Source organism: Platichthys flesus, chromosome 11 (assembly GCF_949316205.1).
Source record: "Platichthys flesus chromosome 11, fPlaFle2.1, whole genome shotgun sequence".
In the NCBI taxonomy this organism is placed as follows: Eukaryota; Metazoa; Chordata; class Actinopteri; order Pleuronectiformes; family Pleuronectidae; genus Platichthys; species Platichthys flesus.
Genome location: NC_084955.1, coordinates 23893995 through 23919117, shown reverse-complemented (window position 1 = coordinate 23919117; position 25123 = coordinate 23893995). Strand labels below are relative to the sequence as shown.

Here is a 25123-nt window from a genome sequence, read left to right as displayed (position 1 = left end):
TGGGAGAATTCGAGAACATTTACAGAACTAAACCTTTTTTCTTTATTTCAAACCGATGGACAAAAAAAGTCATCTTTACAGTCAGGAACTCTCTCCTCAGAATCAAACCATCCACTGCAACACATGGAAATACTCTCAGGCCTGGTGCTGAGGGCTCCTTGGATTAGCCGAGTAGCTCGCCAAGCTAAACAGGGATCGCCATGCAAGACTGAGTCCAAAGCAAGACATGGGAGTTACACTCTAAACTCTTGAGCCCTGTTAAGACGTGGGGGTCTTTCTAGACTGCAGAAAGAGGCCCCTCAATGAGGAGGGCGTCATGTTTAAATGGACGGCCTCGATGTGAGACTGGCTGTGATTGATGTGTGTGTGTTTGTGTATGTCAGCTGATTAGAGCTGTATTTTTCTGATCAAATGTTAATAATGTTTGGTACAATCTTTTTAAATCCATTACTTTTATGAATAATTTGAAGGTTGTAACCAGTAAGTCTGGTCCAGTCAATTCAATTTACTACAGATGGACTAGAAATCAAGACAAACAGGATCCATCTGAGCTCAAATTCAACATCATCATCCTAAAGGGTCTCAATTCTTAGTGATAAGTCATAATTGAAACGTTTAAATAATTACCCTGCAACATGAAAGAATATAGGAAATAGGTCTGAATGCTATTGTCGGCAATTCCCTTCCAAAAATAACTGTTTCTGTTGATTCATGTTTCCTCAACTGAAACAGAAAAACTTGAAATGTCACAGCTGCTCTGTGGAGTTTGGATCTTTCATGAGGTCTCTGATCTCCAGGAAACAATCAGCGCCGGTGTCAGCCGAGCGCGGCTCCGTTCACATCACATAACTGTCACATACCACTGTACTCCCGGATTTGATCAATTATGTACTAAATCTATTCATTAATGCTTTGTTGGCGCCGAGCTCTCAGCTGTAACCGGGATCAAATATTTCAAAGGAAGCGTGAAAATAACTCACATGCCCTTAGGAGCATAAATATTAATCCTTGACTTGTTTATTTCTTGTTCTAAAATATTCATAGTTGTTTTTGCCACTTTCGAAAAAAAAAAAAGAAAGTGGAACAAACTTCCCTGGGAAGCGATGAACCCGTCGTCTCACAGCCAGACGCTCTCTGAACATCGTGCTCACTTCATTTCCAATTTCTTTTGATGAGCATCTGCCACTGGGCTTTTAATTTCTCTGTGGTCCGGAGCTCACCCCAAACATGGCACCTTCCTCTATGACTCAGTGAGAGTTGGTGTCATGACCTTTTTAAAACAATGTGGGTGTAATATTACATAATCGCACGGTGCTATGATTTCAATCGCACAGTTCTTTCCTTTGTACGTGTAAAATGTTTCTTAAATCACTTGACCCACATTGAAGTGTGGTTTAGACCATTTCAGCTGCCGTGTCTTGCTGAACGCTTTTCAAATAATCAGCAAGCTGTTGTTGGAGTATAAAAATGTATTTGGTCTGAAAGCACTCGCACACCATTGTTTAAAGTTCCTCTGTGAAATCTAAAGGTTTGAAAAAGAGTGTTCCTCAGACATTATCTCACTTATTTAAATAGAGGATGATTGCGTCCCCATTCTGTCTGAATGACTGAGATGAAGAAATAATGACTTCTTCTTGCAACTTTTAAATCTCCACAAAAAAAGAAGATGCTCAGGCACGCGCACAACAAACGGCAGCGACTCACAGGATCCGGCTGCAGTGAAAATAGGTCATCGGCTGCATTAGAGGCTTTTTTAAAACACAAGTAGTTCTATCTGAGACAGGAGGATCGAGCCACGACCCTCAGTGCGGCGCGATCGCTGTGTATATTCCTCATTGTTTGCCTCAGATGTAAAAATGAACCGACACACCGAGCGCGTTTGGCGGAAAAACAAATCCGAGATTTTTCACAGCGTCGCTTCGCTTCCACTTCAGAGACTGCAGAGGTGTTTAAATCTGCAAAGACACAGGAGTCAGAGAACAAGAAGAAGAAGAAGAGAACTCGTACCCCCGCTCACACATTCATACCAAAGGTCTGAGTCGCTGGAGGTGAAGTGCGGTGGCAACGCCTAAACGAGCGGTTTCTAAATGAAGCGGAGCTGTAATTAGCTCTAATAGCTTGTGAGCTGCAGCGCCTCCAGGGGGAAGACGTCCAGGCCGAGCTGCAGCGAATTACAACACATCTCTAATGATTCTACATCTAAACGCAATTTACATGATCAAAAGATGTTTGTGAACAATTGATCAGAGCTTGTTTTGGTTGTGTGAACGCATGAGACCATAGCTGCACACACAAAAACACATACACACACACACACACATACACACACACACATCCACATGGTCTTACTCCTAATACTTTCCCTCTCTGCAGCCTGAGACAGAACATGGCACCAGAGACGGGCAGGGCGTTTAAAGTGAAGCTTTGCACAACAGTTATAGTGTCGTACATCTGCTGCTCTGACATGTTCACGGACAATAAACTGTGGCTCTAAGGCATCTTGGCACATTAACAATAAGACGACATCGAGACGTAAGTGGAAGATTTAACTTCTCTGTAATGAGGCGTCAGTGACCTGAGCACCGCCCGGCTCTGTTCACCATAAATATGCTCTGTGACCGCTCGATGCCAGAGGATAACAAAGGGATAAATGGATCAGCTGTGAGGCTTATTTGTGTCCTGATTGTGTTTCATTCTGAGGCGACAACGCATTAATTATATCACACATCAATGTGCTACCTGTACGTCCACGTCCTATCTCCTCCAGAGGGTTCAAGCACCTATAAAGGAGTGTGGTAGTGACTCTGAAGTTTGATCACGTTGTTTTAAAAGTAAAATGTGTTGGAATGGGTGTAACCTCTGGGTTAGAGTTATCAGTAGTATTTATGATCAAGTATTGTCAAACATTTACTAATTCTTAGCTTCTAAATTGGATTTCCAGTTTGTTTATTGTTTACTGTTGTAACTTGATGAAATGATGTGGACATGTTGTGGATTATGGTTTATTTGCTTTTATTTGTTCAATTCCCGAGATTAGCTTCATGCTACACGTGATGCTACAGCTACTTAGCTTAGCATACATGCTGTAAGAAAAGGGGAAAACTAAAGTTAATCAGCCTGACAGCGTTTCCAAATCTCACAAGTAACATGTTTTATCTCGTTTGTTTAATCTTTACTAAAATGACTTGTTGTGGTTTACTGGTGCTTGTGCATTGGACTTTTTTTCAAGGTCTCCATTGTATTATTCAGTTTGGGTTTGAAGCAAAGGAAACCAGTGTCTTCACCATCTCTCCCCTCCTCTTCCTCGTTTATCGTCTCCCAGCCTCTGTACGATGAGGGACCTGCCGCTGACCGTCCAGTCCTGTGTCCTCCCTAAAGACTGCCAGCTGACCGACTGGACCGACTGGGGCCCTTGCTCCAAAGCCTGCGTGGACCCCGTGTTCCCCAGAGGAAACCGCACCCGGAGCCGACAGGTGCTCCAGTTCCCGGTGGGCGAGGGGGCGGACTGCCCACAGGTGGAGGAGCTGGAGTCTTGTGAACCTCAAGGGGACGGCGTGCCGCCCTGTGCCACGTGAGTTTCTCCTTATGATGCGGGGGGGGGGGGATTTGAGTGAAGGGGCAGTTTGGGGTATCACAGCCTAGAGATACAAGAGTCTGTGACGTTTTTCTAATACCCTTCTCCTCCTGGGCTCTGCTTTTAAACTGAAAGTACCTACACAGTGTAGATAACGTTAATGAAAAACAGGAACCCATCTTTGTCTTCAACAGTTAGAACTTTGACTCTCCTCCCACAGAGCCCTGTCCCTCTCTGATCGATCCCTGCTGTTCCCTTTTCTCCGTCTCCTGCAGTTACACCTGGAGGAGCACGGAGTGGAGCGACTGCCGGGTGGACGTGCTGCTGAGCCAACAGGACCGGCGACGCAACAACGCCACGGAGCTGTGTGGGGGGGGCCTGCAGACCAGAGAGGTTTACTGTGTGGAGGCCAATGCTGAGCTCCTGAAGTATCTCAACGACCTCAGGGAAAAAGACAAAGGTTAGAGACAAGTGAAAATCAGGGACAACCTGAATATGATTCTTTTTATTTAGAATCTGCATTTACTCTTTACTTTCATCATCCTACATTAAGTTAATATGCATCACACCACTTAGAGAATTTGCTTTGACTCCTCTCTCATACTGAATCAACACTGGAATGTTTCAAACGCCTGAAATGGAGAAATTTGGAAACATGGTCAGTCCCATTTATGTTTGAAATCTCTGAAATCTACTTTAGTGAGGTAAATATAGATAATGATAACTTCTTATATTTTATATATATCAGATACTTAAAAAAAAACTTAAATTTGAAGTATTCAGTACATTTAGATCTGTTATTAGTTTGCAGTACATGAACGGTGTTAGAGCTCTTGAAAACCTGGGGTCCAACTTTTTGCAATTAACTTTATCGCTTGTGGTTGAAAGCAAAACCTTTAGGTTTAATCGTGACAGTATCCAGGGATCATAGCAGCAATACATTATTTCAATCTCCTTACATATTCACATATTTTTTAATACATATTATTGATGCTAATTGAAGCCTTATCATGAAGACCAGCTGCTTGTTGCTGTTTTCCACACGTAGTGAACGGGTCTTGAGGCCAATTAGACTTCTGTCATATCTGAAGAAAACATACGCCTGGAAGATCACAGACTGAGATCCCTAATTTAACTTCACTTCAGCAAAACCAGTGAAAAAACAGACTCACTACTAAACCAGTGTGACTCAGCAGATCTTATGTCACCACTTCCCTGCCCCCTATCTTCACTGTGACTGTGGCTTTCGTTGTCAGCTTCAAGTTCTCAGTCAGAACATTTAGAAGGATTTCTTGCCGCTGCCACTCTCTCTCCCCTTTCGACCAAATCAGGCGTCATTTAGAACAAGGATTTGCTCGTGTGTCCTGCTGTGACTCGTCAGTGTTCACGAGTGCAAAGGCCTCCATTTCTGACACTTGTCAAGCCAGCTTAGAGTCAAAGCTGCCCTCTTAAGGAGGGTGTTAGAGACATTAGTCGAGACTAAGCTCCTGGAGACCAATCGTGCTGATCGCGTGAGGGAGAGAGTGACGAAGAAGAGAGGAGGTGAGATTTCATTTGACACTTGTGTGCCCCAAACAGAACGATGCTCCTCTTAACTTTGCCCCAACAAATATCTCATAGTAAAAATATACTGATAACAATGATGACTTTAGTTAGTCCTAGTGAAAAATTTGTAAATCTTACAGTTATCTACAGGTAAAATATAAATTGGTCACCATTCTCCTGCCTCTTCCGCCTGAAGGAGCCGTTACAGTTGTAGAGAGGTAGAGCGGGTCGCCCACTAAGCAGATGGTTAAGTGCTTGAGATCTTCTACCATCTCTAACTCTGTGCACTGGCCTCTCGATGACATACGTCTGCTGTATCTTTAAAACACAACTGAAGACGCACTTATTCAAACTGGTCCTCATTTCCTCTGATGTGGTTTAATGTTTGTATTGTTTTTATTATCTTTCTGTTCCACATATTTCATCTTCTTTTATTGCTCACATTCCATGTTTGCTCTTCTGTTTATGCTGTTCTTTAAATGTTTTATTATTCTGAAGCACTTTACGACCTGTAGCTCTGTGGTAGATGCTACGATAAATAAGCTTTACTAACTGTGAAAAACACATTTCTCCACAACAACATCTACACGTCACGCATATTAACTATTCTGAGGTAAGTTTAATATGAAGCCTTTAAGCTTGAGTGGATCACTGTGGAACCGAGGAGAGATTTCACACACTTGGAGAATGGGTTTAACAATATCTGATGCAACCCGGTGTTAAAACCTGCAGCTCCAGAGCTTTGGTGAAACGTCTATAGGCTGCTACACTGGTTTCATGATGGTGACATGGTGTGTATCCTTCTGGGTTCTGATTCTACTCAAATTGTCTTGTGTGATGATGCATTCATTTATGATGATGACTCATAAGTGAAGAGCCGGGTTGATCAGCTGCTTTCAATCGATCAGCAGTCCTTTGGTTTTCTTGGTATCGACCCCAATTAAAGAATAATGCGTCTGATAGCAAATGTAAATTCCAGGGCCAGACAAAGCATCTTGTATTATATATGGAAGGATGTTTAATGTATAAGACAGAACATGTGCCTGCAAAGAGCTGGATCAATCATACATGTCCATGCGCCTGTAACCTCTGTTAAGACGCAGTTAAAGATTCATATATACAACATGTTGAGAGTGGTGTTGCGAGGGCTGGATCTGCAGAGTTGTGCCTGGGACCCCCCCCCCCGCCTGATGCATAAATATCACCATGCAAAAGGGCACCAGATATCCTCTGGATCTGGAATCGCTTTACCACCTCCTTAAATCCCAACCTTAATCTTTATGGGGGAGCAGCACGGATCTGACCCGGGATATGTGTCTTCGTGTCCCCAGCTGAGGCTGTGTAACTCTGGGTTCTTTGTGAGCTCAGCCGTTGGAGGGGATGGATCCATAAAGAAACCACTTCCAACCCTGTGGGAGTTGACATTTCTTTATTGTTCCCAGTGTTTCAGCAGCAGATTGACTGAAACGTTCGGTGGAGCTCTATTAACAGAATTCATGAGATATACTGTTAAAGTAAATGCTAGTTCTATTAAAAACTTGGCAGGAACAAAAATGAGTGAAGTGACAGAAGCCATAAAACAAATAGTTTCTATAGAGAGAATGAGACAGGAGAATCAATACTAATCTAATGTCTTTGAATTTAAATAAAGAGCTGGAGTCTTGACATGGTCTGAATAGCTCAACATTAATACAGGAAACAAAGAGAAACACTCCGGCTCCGACTCAAGTTAAAACATATCACTGCAAACTGATCCTTTCAGCTTTTCTGCAAAATCTAAACATGAACAAACAAGTTTTTCTTCTTTCTGTTAAGAGTCATTTATTACTTTTTTGAAGAGAAGTACAGAGAAACAGGAAAGAGAAGAAACACACGTCGTAAACAACTTGAATCCCACAGAAGGAATTCAAGCTAAACGGCAAAACTATTTCTCCAAATGTGAAGGTAAATACACGGCTGCTGCTCCGGATGAGAGGAAACTGCTTCAACACTTCATATTTCAGCCCAGCACTTCTGTCAGCAGCTGTAGTCTGGGTACAAACATGAAATTAGTGAGCAAAGGTTTAGAGTTACAATCCCAGAAAAAGCTGTTAAGACTTTGGCAAATATATTTTTACTTATAAAACAGAACATCTGCTACATTTGCACCTGATTTCTAGAAAACTCTGGAGTTTTAAACCCTTAAGACTTTTGGAAACACTGCTGCGTCGTGAAATATGAACACGTCAGAGCTTCCTGCTTTGTGATTGACACTCTTCCAGTTGTGAGTTCCTCCTACATGACTGACTGGAGACTTCACTGACTCTCACCAGTAGAAACCCCCGACTAGTAGATCTGGTCTCCACACTTTATTCCACCTTCACCCCTCCTTTGCTCTGATTGGCTGTAGCTGTTGCTAAATTGCCTAGAAAGTTTGTCTAGAATTAGCCCGAAAAAAATCTCGTACGTGAAGGCAACTTGTTGGCGAGGCTCTTGAATTGTGTCACATAGATTCTGATTGAATGCCGACTTGGCTCCGATCTCTGGCTTGTCTTGGTGATATGTATTATCACACAGAGAGAGACCCAGATCATTTCATCTATCTCCTTGACAGACAGCAGATAAACACGTTTTTCCCACCGTGGTCGGTTGCTTGGAAAGACTTTAAAGGGCGACGCCAAAATCAGGACAATCAGGAGTTAATTAGCTGCCGTGAAACAAAGAACCTAAAACGTGCCAATTAACCATGTTAGTAGGTCTGTCAGTAATCTGATTTCTTTTGATCGTCCGACCCCAGCATCTCCAAACCGATGAGATGACATTCAGCAGCTGCTTCTGTTTGTGAAGCACGACTCCAAACGGATTTAATCTTGTTTTTAAAGCTCTCTGCTCAGGTTGTTCGTCTCTCTGTGGCTTCTCCTGCTGCTGCAGCTTTAGTCTCTGCTTGTCTCCATTGTGCTGTTTCCTCTCGCTCCCTGGGTTTGTTTGATAAAGCCTCAGCCTCCCCCGATGTGTGTGTAGCTAATAGCACTGTCTCCCCCCTGTAATTGCAGCGGGTCAGACCCAAAGACAGCAGAAGCCTAGTGTCCCCCCTCTCCTCTCCATCAGCTTCCAGATTACAGGTAGGTGTTTGAAGGCACGCTGATTGTTAATCCTCTACTCCTTCTTTTCTCTCCTCTCCTTCCTGTCCCTCCCTCTCCATATTCTCTCCTTTCCTTTGCCTGATGTTTTTTTATATGTGTTCCCTCTTCTCTTATTTTCTTAATTCTCCCCTTGTTCCCTGTCTTCTATCCTTGTTTCTTCTTGTCTTCTCCTCTGTCCTCCTCCCCTCGTTTTCCTTAAACTTCTGTTATTGTGATATTTGATATATATCTTCGGTTAATGGGGTTTACTAGAAATAAAGGTTTGTTTCAAAATCTCTCCTGTTTTCATAACCTTTGTATTTATTTGATCCTGTTTTCTATCCCTCTCTTCTCGCTCCCTCTCATCCTTTGCCACTGCCTCTTCTCATCTTCTCTTCTAACCTCTGTCCTTCTCTCCTCTTCTTCCTCTCTCGCCTTTTTCCTTACCTCCATTTTTTATTTAATCTTGTTCCATATTCCTTTTTCTATTTATTCCTCTTCATCTTCTATACGTCACTCGTTTTCCCTCCTCTCTCCTTTTTAATAACCTATCTCCTTTCCTTGTTTCCTCTCATCTTCTATCGTAACCTCTTTCCAAATCTCCTCTATCCCTCCTCATCCATGTCTTCCTACTCCCACTGCCCAATATCCTCTGTTCTTTTTCCTTCTCATCTTCTGTCCTTGTCTCTAATCCTGTCCTCCTCTTCTCTCGTTCCTGTCTCCTGTCTCCTGGTTCCTCCCCTCCATTTCTATTCCCTTGCTCTTGTTTCCTCTCTGTCCTCTATTCCATCCTTGATTCATTTTCTCTCCTTTCGTCTCCTTCCTTTCCTCTCTTCTCCTCTCCTCAGGCAAACTAATTCAAATATTGATTTTACCAACACTTTTAAGATTCTCACTGTTCTCATGCTCTAGATTTTCGATGAAGTCTACATATAAAACAAATCTGTGTTTCTAACCAGGTTAAAATACCATTGTTCAGTATTATTACAGGTATTATTACTACAAAGTTCTATATTTGGGTTGAAAGAGTGAGACTGTGAGAGAAACTTTGTTCCCTCATTAACAGAAATGGAAAGTGAGATGTGAGATGTCTCACTTTCAACTGAGACATCTCACTGTCGACACTAATCCGTTGTCGCTTCAGCACAATAGAAAAATGAGCTCACTGGAGAAAATACTGTAAAAATGGACTAACAGAGAAAAGCAGGATAAAGAGGGACTTTTATTTCTCTCTTCATCACACGGATACTGATACTGTACTGGTCCTCGATTCTGTATTCACACATGGATTGATGTGGAGAGATTGAAGTCAGTGAACTCAATAAGATGTGGATTAACACTGGCTCAGCAAACTCACGGTTTGACTTTCAGTGTATTTGTAAGAGGAATTAGCCATTTTGCATTTCAAAAGCTCCACTTGCGTCTCCCTGTACAGTTCTGAGGGAATTATGACTCAGCTCTCCTGACTCTGGGAGACTGTAAGCTCTTAGATGTCTTGTAGGAACAGTTGGAGAACTGGAAGTAAAGTGCCTGAGGTTCAGGCGTGTGAATGACTAAGTATCCACTTTAAAATAAAAACCTATTTGAAATGTATCTCTGTAACACTTGAGCAGTGGAGATCAAACCATCCTCCTACTTTGGGGAGAAACGTGGGACAGGTTTATATTTTCTCTAACTCTGGTGTCACGGCTGAAATCCTGAAGTCTTGACATCTCTGTGATGACGTTAATGTTTACACAGGTTGTTTCTCTTAATGCTTCTCACAGACAAACATGAAATATGAGGCTGTTGACACGTGAGCAAATGTAACGCACAGTTCCACTGAATGATATCACACTCAGTGTGACACAAATCAGCAAAATATACAACACAGATCTAATTGTTTTTTAGACCTATTAGTACTTATTTAACAATTAAGTCTTTCCAACTGTCTTTATTTCTTCAGACAGTCTGATAGCAGCTGAGTGAAAAGTTATTCAGATGCACAGCTGGACGTGTTTGCTTTGTACGTGTGGAGCTGGAAAGCAAACAAGCCTCAGACGTGTCAGTCAGTGTGGTGCTGCAGGCGGGGGTGGGGGGGGGGGCTGAGTATCTCAGTGTGTTCACCAGTGACGCCCTGGAACCTGGGAGGTGGTGAACTGTTGTCCTGGTGGTTATGGTATCATTGAACATTCTGGGAAATATGTTTCTTTCTGAGATAAGGGCTGGATGAGCGGATCGATGGTGTTTCCATATCTCTGCACTAATTATAAAGCAGCAGCCAGTCGGTGAGAGATTAGTGTGAGACTGGAAACTGGAAGATAATCTGCTTAAAATCTACAAAAATCCCAATTTAATAGACTTTGCTGCTCCCAGTCTAAACCCTATTAGAATATGACTTGTAATTTATTTTTCAACCAATTAGATGAGAAAATGTTTAATAGGAGTTTTTAAATGAGACACATTCTGCTCAGAGTCAGGTTGATCCTTTTAATTTGTGTTTTCATGCTCTGCTCTAAATCACTCTCCTTCTGCTGCAGAGCTGCTGCTCGTCTGAAACACAAGGTTCTAGCTCCTGTCTCATTAACTCTGCTGAACTTTTACATTCATAAAAAATACATACAACACACTCCACTAAAGAAACATTGAAAAAGGCACCATATGTCTCCTTTGAGGTTCTGGTAGGTTGTTACCTCATGACAGAACCAGGCTGTTTCCCTCTTTTCACAGAATAAGCTGAGCTTAAATGTCAAAGTACAGCGTCAAGGCCGTTATCTTTCTGCCAAACACAGTTTGGGATTCAGAGAGGTTCGTCCTCGTTCTCCTTCGCCGTCCTCGCATTTTCTGTCAATCTTTTACTTTCTTCCCTCAAACAAAAAACGAAAAAAGGTGGCGAAGAGAATAAAAAACCTGGACTCACGGCAGGGAGATACAGTAGCACCTCTTTGAAATGACACTGACACCGACACACACACAAAATGTGAATGCATAAATGCATAAACTCGATATCTTCAGACACTCCACACATCAAATGTATTTATCGTGCCACGGTTCAGCGGAGAAATGTGATCTGCACAGTTGTCACAGATCCGTGCCTGGCATGGTGATGGCTGCTCCCCTTTTCTGTTTCCCACAAAGTTGCTCAGAGGGAGTTCACACGGCCGTGCACCTTGCAGTTTCATCGCGGCACGTAGAGGGAGAGCAAATGCCAAATTACACCTCAAGCCAATGCATCGCTGCTGTCGTGCATTGGCAGGACTCCACGATGTATTATGTTGCTAGCATGCTGCGGCACGAGATAATCACTGATAATTCATCATTCTGACGTTTGAAACTGGGAGGTGATGAACAGAACAAAAGGGACAATAGTTTCCATTTCACAGATATGCTTTCTGTTTTCTTCTCTGTGGGTTTTATCTGATCTCTGATGGGATTTGAATGCCAGGAATAAAAGTAAATTCCATAAATACATGTCCTTAGTTCCTGGTTAGTGTAGAGCTGGTAACAAAGGTTCATTTCTACCTGCTGCTCATTTTGTGTTCCCTTTCCCTCGACCTCTCAGCCTCTCGCCCGGTGGAGAACAGACTGTGCGAGGGGCCGATCCCCAACAGGTCGCAGCTTTGCCAAATCCCCTGTCCCATCGAGTGTGAGGTGTCGCCGTGGGGCGCCTGGGGGCCGTGCACCTTCGAGAACTGTGACGATCAGGCCGGGAAGAAAGGTTCAGAGTTTAAAAACAGAGAGTGGTTCACAGGCTACGAGTGCCACTTCTCATTTTGAACATTTGAATGATTTTCAAAGTGAGATGACGTGTGACGAGGATGTGATGTTGACGTGAGTGATAGTCAGATTATAGTCTGTAATTTACAACAGGAATATTCCAACTCTTGTTAACATTATAATAGGTCAATAGTCACATTATTGGTTTCCACGTAAATGTTGTCAGTGTGTTACGTTGATTTACGAAGAAATCCGCATTCTGACAGACATGATGAAAAAATCAATGGCCTCTAATTATCCCCTTGTTCTTGTTTCCTCTAATTACACCAATGTATTTCATTTAACATGGGAATTATACAGTTTATTGTTATGTATGTTATTTCAGTAACTGCCCCTCACATAAACATTGTGTTGTTACAGTGGCAGTAACTGCTGTCCATGCTCCATTCAACACTTTGAATGATGTTTTTTTTAAAGGCAGCAATATAATTGGCTCACGGTTCTGTATAAACACTATAACTGAGTCTGAAAGCATCAATGAAGCTGCCATCTTCATCATAGTTTTTACTGCATAATATTAACCTTTTTATTCAAGCTATAACCGACCATATAGCCTCATGAATATCAGATGATTGAGGGTTTCTAGTCATCGCAGGTCATCTTATTAAAAATACATAGGAAACACAGCTTCAGTGCAGCCGCGTTGGAATAACATTTTCATTTCCTGTAACAGCAGTTGGCAGCTGCTCAAAGGAGGCATTCACCGATTGGGTAGAGTGCAATGTTCATTCACAAGTAGATGGGTCTAATTCACTTTGCTGTTTGTGGAGGAGCGATTAAGTGATCAGCGCCGTGTTCACTCAGGCTTAGAACTAATGTCACAGGCTTCTCCCTGCAGTGGACACATGTGCATTATGCATATGTTCAGAGAAACTCTCAGGAAACAGCGAGGACGAGGTTTGTTGAGGCCTTCAGCTCGGGCCATGTGAGGAACCTGTCACGTTTAGTGTGAATTAGTTTTATTAAAGACCCCGTGAACTGTCCCTTTGCTCATCTTTCAATTATCTCTTATTTTCTAAGTATATATATAAAAAGATGAATCCTCCCGTCCAAATGGGCATTAACTGATTTGATTTCTATCTGAAATCTCTGTCCCTGTGACTATGAGATCTGCCAATTTTTGGTCAGCACAGAGAGACGGTGCAATTAATCACTTAAATCAGTCAAACCTGAAGTGATGGTGAGAGTTCCTCAATAAAAGAGAATATAAGTTTTAAGCTTCTGTAAACGCCTATAAATCTGATATCTGTTTCATTGGGACAAAACCAAACTCATCAGAACAATCAATTATCAGAGGTGGAAGAAATCTGTAACTTGGAAAAGTGGAGTAAAAAGTAGTGAAGTAGAAACATTGTTTCAAGTACCACAAAATAGACAAAAAAACGATATTGTCAATAGCTTTGTTGTGGTTCTAAAAAGCAGGTGTCTTCATTCTCTTCTCCGTCCTGCAGGTTTTAAACTGAGGAAGCGACGAATCACCAACGAGCCGACGGGCGGGCCGGGGAACTGCCCTCACCTGGTGGAGGCGGTGCCGTGTGACGAGCCCAGTTGTTACGAGTGGAAGCTGCTCAGCCTGGACCAGTGTGTCCCAGGGGACCAGAAGAAGTGTGGCCCCGGCTCCCAGCTCCCACAGATCCAGTGCGTCAACAGCAACGGTGAGACTGGGAGAATAAGATCTCATTGATTTATTTTTGATCCTCCTCCATCACAATAAATAAAAATGCCGGTTTGACCTTATGAGAAAAATCGGATGTTTTCAAAGTCACGTCCCGACTGACCCTTCGACTCTCAAAGTACAGTTTGTACCTGAGGAGATTTCCTTGACTGGACTCCTGGTTCCCATTCATCCACTTTGTGAGGACTCCTCTCCCTCCTCCTCCTCCTCCTCCTCCTCCTTCCCCTCCTCCGGAAACCTCTCATACGCTTGCTTGATTCGGCGACACCACCTCTCTCACGCTGTCGCTCTCATTACGATCTCTTCCACTTTGCAAGCACAATTAAACTCTCTGGCTCTAAATCAAACCGATCCTCTGCGGCCCTGCGTCTCAGAGTATCTCGTGCCCTTTGCTGCTTCGGCGTTTTACTGCTTCCCTTTGTTACTGTAAATCTTCGCCCATAAGGGCCGGAGGAGCAGAGACGTGTTCTGGACTCGCACTTATGTCACAAGCAAAAAGAGAAGCCAGGAGACATTATTGATTTTAATTAAAGCTTCTTTCTGCCGGTTTGATGTGGAACCAGATAGCATGTTTATTGACTGGGTATGTAAAGTTAGAGTGCAGCCGCAGCATTAGGAATCTCATTCACTTCCAAATGCACTCGGTAAATCCTCATTTTATGATCCAGCACGTTGACTCTGCTCGTGTTTTCCCGGCGGAGAACGTGATTTGTCCTCCTAACGTCTGCCACAAATCACAGTCCGTGCATCAGCTGCAGGTATTAGATGAAGTGGAAAACACACACACACACACACACACACACACACACACACACACACACCCATGCTGCAGGAGAACCCCCCCCATACATGTTCACTCCCTCATCTGATGAAAATTGATTTGTTCTCTTTGGGTTTTTTTTCATTCTCTGCTTTTTTTTTGCCTCAGAGATTTGTCACTGCAGCGTCGGCAGTATATTTTCTGCGAGTGTGTCCCGGTCATAAAACGAGAAGGCCACACAGCCGGTGCCCCAGACAACAGACCAAGGTCGATACTAATGTTATTGAAAGCAGCTCTGGATATTCCCCGTGCTGACTGGCTGCCCGCTGAGCTCTTCCTCTCGTCTCAGGGCCGTTCTGTTCATTCATGGTTTCTCTGTGTGAGCCTAAAAACTGCGAGGTCTCCTTGTCACTTCTTATTTTTTAATGCCGTCTCAGCTCCATCGTGATTGGTTCACAGCACAACAGTCAAAGTGACATGTTAATGCAAAGTCAGGCCCGCTCTGCTTATTGAAGCTCAAACGATTTGTCTGCAGCTTTGAAATTTTTTCATTTCGGCCATTGAGAGATTTACATTTTCCCGGCTGCACGCGTCGTTTACAGAGGTATAGTCTCCGTTTGGTTCATGGCAGCACAAGAAGCAGCACTGAGGAATATGTGGGTTAGAATAATCCACTTAAGGCTGATTCCAGCAGGTTTTTAATAAATCATGAACGATGGTGCAAAAAATGTGGGAATCCCACGAGAATCTGCTCTTTGCATGTTGAGTTCCACTTCACCACGGCCAGAGTCCAGAATGTGTCCACATGAATATTCTGCAGGTAATCCATAAGAAAGGTATAATCAGCTGTCATGTCAATTTGAAAAGCACCAGTGAAATGGTTTGAATTATTTCTGTGGTGAAGCTTTAGGTAAAACCAGGAATGTTGGATCAACCCAGAAATGTCACTGGTATGATTCCTGTTGGTTTAGATTCTCATGCTGAAAGGATTCATTGATTCAGTCTCTCAAGATCAGGAGCCATGAATTCTTTTTAAGAAATCTGTGAACATGTCCTAAGAAAACGTTCGATCTTGCAAAGTTAAAGAAAGTGAGATGCCAGTAATCCCTATTTGCATACTTAATGTAAACGTTCCAGTAAAATAATGTCAAACTCCTTGATAACAATTAATAGTACTTAGTTCAAAAGAACATTAATGTGCAAAATGTTTGTTGCTGTTGTAGCAGCTCAAGTCTCAGCCTCTTATCTCGTGGTCGGGCCCTTTCATTGGATAACAAGTTAATCTGAGGAGCCGTCAGATGATTATAGGAAAAGAACGAGGGAAAACTAAGAAGTAACATTCGTCAAGTACCAGATGTGAAGAGAAGTACACACATGAATCGCTGGCAGTACAAATCCAGCTCCCCCTCCACATAATACCCTGTTTATGAAACAGTGTGAATGAAGCTTCCATTGTATTTTGTTTTAAATCCTCACTGCTCGTCTGCAGACTCGTTCCTACACCGGGCACGAGGCGGCCGAACACTGCCAAGCTCGTCCTGCTGCCAGTTTGGAGAATGTCCCTCCTCAAGTTGTCTGAGGGGACGACAGACAAACGGACTTCTTGAGAAAACGAGCACGTCTCCTCAATTTGAAATGAGCTGTGTGCTTGACATTGTGCGATGGATTAAGACACACACAGCTGCTGGAGCTGCCTCTGTAGTGAAGTGTAGTTTGAAGGTGATCATTTGATTCTTGCAGTGAAGACTTTTAATCTATTCTCAAGTTACTACCGGTGCGTGCAAAACTGAAAAGTGAGCATTGATAACTTAATCAACAGGAAATAAAACCAAGATTAAAAAAAAAAACAGAATCAAGGATCCTTTATTGAGACAAAAGCAGCTTATTAGATGTTATGATTTATCAACTGTATAAGTGACCTGCCACTGGACCCAGTCTCCAGAACCCTGAAGCCACCTCCGCTGCACAAAGAGCCGTTCACCTGTTTATTCAAAGTTCTCGACTCTCGAACCCTCGAACTCGAGAATCAGTTTTTTTGTTGCCGTTGTCGAGAACGAGCTGTTGTGGTGATTAACAACGTCCCTTCAGTTGATGAGTCCCAGCCGTCACCGCTGCAGAGTGATGCTCGGGAGTCAAAGTCTATTAATTAAGAACGTGACGTGGTTCCTAATTATACTAAATCTAACACTGCTCTTCTTTGTCCCCTGAACAATACACAAGACAAGTGTGAATGATAAGATGAACAGTTCTCTGTGAGCCAACGTTATATTACATTAATACTAATATTCTTGTTATCTGTTTCCTTTTTATTCCGACTTTCTTCAACTTAATCTCACAGCCTGGTTGTATTTTCACTTTAAATTCAAAATGCAGCTTCTTCCTGTTTAACCTCTCAACTTCAACCAGTGTGGTACTTTCTGTTTCTCTTCTTCAGGGGAGGTGGGGGACGCAAACCTGTGCTCGTCCTCCCCGGCTCCCGAGCCCGTGCCCTGCGAGGTGCCTTGCTCCAGGGACTGTGTGCTCAGCGACTGGACGCCCTGGTCCACCTGCTCCCAGACCTGCTCCAGTAAGACCATCGAGGGGAAGCAGATGAGGATCCGCTCCATCCTGGCGTACAACGCCGGCGAAGGTGAGTCTCCACCGGCCGACAGCCTCCCGCACCGCTGAGTGTGGAAGTCTATGCAGATGAGATGAGGGATATTGGGTTAGTCACGGCCTTTCAAGTCGTCCTTTGCTGTCACTCAGCGAATGTCTGGATTTCACACTCGTCTGCATCTGTCCTTATCTCCAACCGGCTGCTTATCGGCCCTGCTGATTATTTCTGTCGGCCTGTCTCCGCGCCTGACACTCACTCCTCTATCTCCTTCTGAGATCATTCCTCCGCTTACACTAAATCTGCATGTGTGTGTGTGTGTGTTTGTGTTCCTGTGTGTGTCTTTTTCTTTTTGTCATGACACCAAACATTTCATCTGGGTGTGTTTCCCTCTCTTCAGTCACTGCGATGGTCATAGCATGGATCACGGTGATGGAGGGTAACATTTGTAATTAAAGTTTTGCCGGTAGCTGTGTTGAACCTCTAGCTGTGTGTGTCCACACGTAGCAAAATGATTGTTTGCTTGTTTTCTGTTGTAAACACTATAATGTATTATCATAACAGCTTTAGGGTAAGTTATAAATTATTTAGAAGTCACTCGAGCAGATCTGCTATAGTCAGGGCTCGTTGGCCATGTGTGAAATTAGCTTCAGATCGTGTTGTGCTGTTCTCTGTTGTTCTGCTGTTGTGTTAGTTCACGTCCTGCATGTCTCACTCATCACCTTAACGTGTGTAACATCTGTATTTGTTGAAGGTCTTTCACGGGTCCCGAGGTTTCCAGAACTTTTCGGTAAATCTGAGTAGCAGTAGTTGTATGTGAAGTAGCTGTAACTTGTAATCAAATACAAGTACAAATTATATCCAGATATCTAACTCAGTCACGTATCTTACGAACACACACACACAACAACTATACCTGAAAAGAGGTGTTGTCCCCCCCCCCACAGAGCAGATAATCTGATTAGATCACGAGCTTCTCTCCAGCTCCTGTGTTGCATATTAATGAGGAAATTAAAATATTAAAACGATAGGAAGTACTCAAAGCTTCAAGATGCACAGGCTTCATATTAATACTCAACCACCAACATGTCTGAATAGAATCTCATGGTAATCACACTGATAATAAGCCTAATTAACGACCTCTTTAAGAAACGGCTCACATTGAATGTTATGGTGATTATGATGCCACCACATGAAGTACATCTCACTACATGACACTCATCATTAAATCTCATGATAAGAGCCACTTGCTCATTCACTCTTGAATGTATTGAAATGACTCTGACACTGATGTTGGAAGTAATAACCACAAATCAAACAGAGAACCGCTTGTTTCATCTTTAAACATAAAACCATCGGTGTCTAGCATCAATCAAAGCAACAGACTCAAACTTTTCCATTTTTCATTCAACAGTGAAACATAGTCAAATGGATTTAGCCTTAAAAATGCCTTTATCTTTATTTTGAAATGCCTCACACAGCAAAACAAGACCATTCCCCCAACGTGTAGTTTTTAAGTGTCTTGTATCTACAGCCGCTTCTCGTTTGACCCTCTGACTTCTCTAAGTTGGGCATCAGCTCATTGGAGGCATCGTGTCATGCTAGCGTTAGGACGAGCCTCTCCATGTTGCTCCTCAGCTAAGATGGCAGTCAGCAGGAGGGAAGTCAGCCTCAGTAACTCTGAGGCTGAGATTTGTTGGAGTTGGCAGCCGGTGATTCAGGCCCGACTCGGCCGTCACCGCCGCTCATTACGGACCTGGCTCTCCATCAACTGCAGCAGTGAAATACAGGTGTACAGCAGCTCTCTCTCAGTCTCTGCTCAAATCCCAAAGTGGCTGCATTACTCCAGACCGGAGAGGGCGTCTCCCCTGAGTCAATCCCCCACACCGCTGAGTGAGGGAGGGAATGACTCAGGAGAGAAAAGAGATGCATGGCAACAGCTCCTCATGAGCGTAAATAATCACAAGAAAACCAAAAGAATCTCGGTTGTACAGTTTATCAATAAAACTGTAGAGTAGTCATATTCTACCCATATTCAGGTTTATCATTTTAATTTGGTTTATGACTTGATTAGGCTGCTGCACCTCCTCTTTTCAGTCTCTGTCTTAAATAAGCTGTTTCAAAACTGGTCTGTCATACAGAATTAGGGCCATAAATAAATGCTAATGCAAACATTTCACCTTTATATGATATTGAAGAAACAGTTGATCTACAGGCACACACACATACACACACAGAGACACACACACACACAGACACACACACACACAAACACTGACAGCACTCAGGAAGAGCAATTCAAAAACAGCAACGTCAGACGTACAACAGAGAAAATGAAGTGAAAGTTATCAGTTTGCATATTTATTATTTCAGGTCAGCACCTTGAAAGTATTGAAATCCCACGTGTCCAGCTCACACTCTCCAAAGTGTCCGGGATTATCTTGAGTTTGCCGTTTCATATTTTCTGATACGTCCTTCAACACAAGGACGAGCCTGTAATCTCAAAGGACAGGCAAAGAACTGATGATGCTGTGAGTGGAAAAGGCGAATACAAAATACACACTTATAATGACAATGATGAAGCAAAACAGAAGAGTGCAGTGAGAGCACCTGAGCCTTTATCACACTTAAGCACATAAAATCGAGCAGCCGTGTTCGAATCAATCAACCGGCGCCTCGGGGAAGGAAACTCAGGAAACTTAAAAACTGTCTCATTCCGTTTTTCTTTTCAAAGTTGTTTATCAACAATTTCCATCTCATTGTGCATAAGAATAAACGCTTCCTCACTTAAACTCCTCGTGCATTTGTGGCAGAGCATTAAAACCGGGCGACATTCTTCTATTTAACTGCCACTGAATTTAAGTGCTCAGGGCGGAAACAATATTTGGCTCGTTTCCACGGAGGTAAATAAAATCCTGTGGAGCTTCTGCAAACGCTGCTTTTATCATTTTGTTCTCTACTGTCAAGTTACATATAAGGTCGGGAGGCTGGTGGAGGCATTTCTTAAATAATGGAACTCCAGGACACTCTCACTGTAAAGGAGCTTTTTATGTGTGAGACTGTTCTATTCAATAGGTTTCACACATACTGCAGTTTCAGGGAGATAAATAGGTTGAAAATAATTTATAGAGCTCTTTACTGGAGCGTGCATCACATGGAGAAAATGGGCCTGGAGCCTCAGCTGCAGATACGTTTAAAACCATCATGACTCTGGTCTTTAGGAATAATTCATCTCAATTTGTGATTATCAATGTGTCTGATTTGAGCCATAACTGGAAAAAAAAAACTACTGGTGACACGCGTCCATGTGATATTCTTGCTTATGTGATGAAGCTATTTATATTTTTAGTTTCTAAAAATCCTCCTGATGATGTAGAATCAATGGTTCATAGCTAGTTGACCACAGAGGTTATTATGATACAGAGACTGTACATGATGGACATGAACTTTCCCAAATGCAAAGCCGATAATTCATAAATCCACTCTCCTCCTCCAACATGATCCAAAACAAGAAGCTGAAAGAGGCTCAAAATCCCCATAGAGCTTTAGGACACTGCAGAGTTTGTGATTTCACATTACACACATTTCCTGTTAGAGCTGTTGTTCTTTAATAATTTTCCCCTCGACTCTATTTTGCTCTTTCCAGGCGGGGCCATGTGTCCTAACAGCAGCTCCCTGCAGGAGGTGCGTAACTGCAACGAGCACGCCTGCACGGTTTACCACTGGTCCACCGGAGCGTGGGGACTTTGTTCTGAAGACCCCTCGTCCACGTCCCTCAACACGTCCACGAGCGGCCGCGCTGCCGGCAGCCCCCAGGGTCTCTGCTCCACGGGACTGCAGACTCGCAAGGTCATGTGTGTGCGGGTCAATGTGGGACAGGTGCCTCCTAAGAAGTAAGTTGCTCTTCCCTCTGTTATTTCATCTGATTTATCTTTCTCACACTTGTTTACGCTTGGTTTCAACCAGCCGTGTCTGTGCCTTCGCCTTAAATACGTGTGCAGATTGTTTTTTTCCCTGCAGCCGTCTTGTTTAGAATTAGTGGTTATTTCTAGCTTCTCTGATTTGTAGGTGTATATAAGTGTGAACTAAGCTCTTGGAATCCTGAGTGAGAGTGGAAATCGCTCACTTCTCTGAGGTAAAGTCTATTTGCTGTGAGCAGCGGCTCTCAACGATGTGTCAACGAGGTCTGAGCGCAGCCACGTTTTCATTTCAAACAAACCTCTACTACAGCAGATTCTACAAATTTTGACACTTTTATTGAAAATGGAAGAAACAAATCTGTGAAACCTGGAGGTGTGAATCCACTAATGGAAGCAGAGAAGAGCTTCAGTCGCCTTTTGATGTGTGAAATGATTTATTTAAGAACCTCAAACTGCAACACTGATTAACGCAAAGGACATTCTTCAAGTTCTTCTTACGTAGTGAGGTCAAACTGTGAGCATCTGTTAGGATGAGTGAGTGTTTCAAGCTGTAAACACCTCAGTACCTCAGTAGTAAACTGTGTGTGGTTGAAAACTACAAAAAATATCCATAAATATTCACAGTTCTAAATCAGAAAATGCTAAATTCTGAATAAATCTGGCATCTAGTAGAATTTAATATTATATGAAATTTAATAAAATCACCATATTCAGTACAGGCTGGTACGAGTTTACATGTAAATGTACTGATTGTCAGCAAGTGGAGATTAAAAATCTGAAGAGGAGTGAGGAGTGAGCGACAGATGAGAGAAGCAGCGGAGGTTAGAAGTGAAGCGAGAGCAGCAGAGTGAGAGCGAGTCGGAGAACAAGGAGCTGCTGCCGGAGCTGCTTGAGAAACATGAGCAGACTTTTAGGTGAAGTTAACTCCCAATTCATATCTTCCCCTCGCAGGCAACCACGGAAAAATAAATAATCTTCCTGTCCCTTAAAGCCTAATTAACCCTGCCATTTTGGGCGCTGGTAATTTCTCATTGATGATAATGACAGTAATTAAGTGGGATTGATACTTTAAGGCAATTTAATCATAAGGCAGATGAGAGACAAGATGTTTGTGGTGAATGCTGAGGACCTCCTTGCATGAGGTGGGTTCAAATACACCCTCATGTTAACTTTAACACCTGCCACAAGGTTCAGCTCCCTCCACGAGACAAGAGGAAGGAGCAGATGTGCTTGTAGAGGTTGAAAACAAACCAGAGGTTCCCTCATGTGTGTTCCTCTCTCCCGCTGAACGAGTTTCTTTAATCACAGAAAATCCTCCTGTGTTCTACCTCCCTAGCATAGTTAGCAGGAGTGGATGGAATAATACATTATTTAGAGGCTCGGGGGGTGCGGGGGGTGTACACGGGAAATGTGATTCACAGAGAACACAAGATAAAATGAAGATTAATGTCCCGTTCAGCGTCGGCTGGTTCAGCAGATGACCCAGACGCATCATCTGCACTTATCAGGCCTCAGCAGAAAGGTCGGAGTCCGGGGTGTCTTGTATTTTCACTTTTTTTAAACGGAGCAAAGAGACAAACTCGAGTTCAGCAGATTGCAGAGGTCTTGTAGGTGTCAAGTGTAACGGCTCCGAGAGGCAAAAGGGTTTCGGTCCATTTGCCGCCATTATCTTTTAATTTAGCTGCTCAATAACTAAGTTTGGGTTGAAAAACTCTGGGAACACGTTCTCATCCACTGGAATGGGAAAGTGTTGTTGTTTTTTTGTCGTTGTAATGTTTGTGCTCTGATGATTGCCTCATTTTTTAAATCGGTCAAGAGAAAATCCTGTTGTGTAGCAGCTAATAAACACACTAAGGATTCTGAACTCAGTCTTTCTGTATATCTTCCAAACATGACTAGTTTCAATCCATTCACAGGGATATAGAAGAAGATTTACTTGTTACTGGGACAATCTCAAGCTCCTGATGAAGGTTTACTGGCTGCCAGTCGGTTCTCTGTGAGCCTAATAGACAAGACGTAAACAAAGTCCACATGATCCACTGTGATTCAGGCCACAGGACATAAAGCATGCAGGTCATCATAGCCTCAGTGTCATGGTGTCTGGAGGGAGAAGCACAGAATGTCAGATCCTGTGAGAGTCGTCAAACGAGAGTCTCTCCACAGACTGAGGCTTATCTGTGGAGCGGGGGTGCTGTCCGTGGTGCTGAAGAAGCTTCCTCCAGTTTTTCCACCTCACCTCAGACTCAGTTGTTGTTGTTGTTTACGGTACATCATTTGTTGTGCAGCTCTGACTGTTGTTAGAACCTTTCAAAGATGTTTTCTGGTCAAAGTGTTGAGGTGGATTTTCGTCAGACCACTGACACCAGCAGGGGACCAGTAACAGGATGGAAGCCAGCGTGGAGACTTTCATTATAGCACAACAGACAGAAGCTCACTGGGTGTAGAACCTTTCACTTTTGTTGAAGCTGTGAAACACACACGCACACACAAATGGGTCTTATTAGGTTGATTGACAAGTATCTGTGTTTTTCATCTATCAAAGAGCAACATGAGACTTTTTAACGGAGCTGGAGGAGGTGAAATTATCTGCATTCAACATACGTGAGCGCTGGAGGTGAAAAGAAAAACAAACTAGTAGATCGCAAAACCTCCACCAAGGCTCAGCATTCAATATAAAAAGAGTGGGCATCTAAAGCAGCTTGAAATAAATGAATAAATAAGAGTGGATCAGCTGAGCTCTAACCGATGTGGGCTGGAGTATAGATCTGCTGCTCTCAGCTGAGGAACCGGAGCGTGGCTGCACTTGACCCGCCTGAACCAACATTACGCTCAATTCCCTAATGATGCTAATGCTTTTTACTGTGTACACCTCACAGGCCTTTTCAGGAAAACATCTCCTCACCCGCTGATTTGATGGCAGCAGTGGAGTTCACCGCCTATTATAAGATTCCCCGTAGGTGTTGGGCTGAAGAACCCACTATCATTTCCCTGCTCGTCGCACCAGTCTGTGATCCCAGTGCCCCGTGTCGAAGCACCTGCCTCATCACGCCGCTCATTTATGCAGCTTCTTTTAATCTGACACCTGCCTGTGGTTGTGTAAAAGGTTATGGCCCTTCTGTCGTGGCAGCTTCTAACGCCCCAGTGGATTTCACAAACCTAAATGGAACGTGTCAACATTAAAGAACGTCTGAGTTTGTACATTTTTCTACCAAAGCAAACGTATAAAGCTGCAGCAGCTCTGGTCTCCTGGCCATCTGTTGCTCCGGGGCGTCATTTCCTCGGCTGCACTCGGGAGTGACTTGATATGGTTATTGTTTATTTCTCCTTTTTTCATATCTTCATCTGGCTCCATGCGACTGGCAGGTTTTCTTGATCAGTGCACCCGGTGGATCCCGGCAGAGCTAACAGACGTGGCCGCGTGCACCCTGCTTATGCAGATGTGCCCTGTCTCGTTCGCAGATGGATCTGAGCTGTCTTCCTCCAACAGCCTCAGGCAGTGAACCTCACAGAGTGCATGTCAGCCCCCCCCCCCCCCCCCCCCCCACCACCACCACCACCACACACACATAAACACTGGCTGTCAGAGCCCAATAGAAAACCAGAGACACAACAGAGACAAATATGTCAGTGCCTCAGGCTCGGGCTGCGATCATCCTATCGAGAAAGCTGTTGTGGTGTGAGGGCGGGGGGGGGGGCAACAGTGTCTGCTTATTGATTCTGACAGTCTGTGTGCTGAATGTGTGTTCGTATAATCACATTGATATTGTGGAATTTGTGTAAAAAGTAATGATTTGGTGGTTATGATGTTCGACAGGAGCTGCGTTAAACCCAGTCAATCATCTCCTCGCCGTGTTTCTTAATGGAGACGGTTTGTTTCTGATAGATCGCTGAAGGGCCTCGAAGCCAAAGACGCCTCTGAAGGGTCCTTGAAGAGCTGCAGCAGCTTTATGCTAAATTAACCAAATGACGTTCCTGTTGTGTCGTCTGTGATTTTGATTATTAAATGAATCGGGTCTTATCTTGTCCCAGCAGACCTTGTTTTCTGTGCGTCTCTTCACTTCTCTCTTTAAAACTGCAGACAGTCCTTTGCTTTGACTTCCCAGTCGTCATCCTGCTCAACCATCTGCTCATTCTTAGAAAGCTGCTGCTCACTGGTGCTGCTCACTGGGGCTAATGGCAGCACGGAGAACATGGGCATC

The 25123-nt window shown here is 43.4% G+C and overlaps 1 protein-coding gene across 1 annotated transcript in view; it reads left to right on the top strand.

Annotated features, from left to right (window-relative positions):
* The window catches only part of thsd7ab (thrombospondin, type I, domain containing 7Ab), a gene marked incomplete in the record, with an annotated part of 110136 nt that overhangs the window by 41802 nt on the left and 43211 nt on the right, over window positions 1-25123 (top strand). The window contains 7 exon segments of the mRNA XM_062400282.1: window positions 3323-3571; window positions 3850-4034; window positions 8152-8220; window positions 11762-11917; window positions 13428-13631; window positions 16846-17040; window positions 20651-20897. Coding sequence (XP_062256266.1) covers window positions 3323-3571; window positions 3850-4034; window positions 8152-8220; window positions 11762-11917; window positions 13428-13631; window positions 16846-17040; window positions 20651-20897 — 1305 coding nt within the window.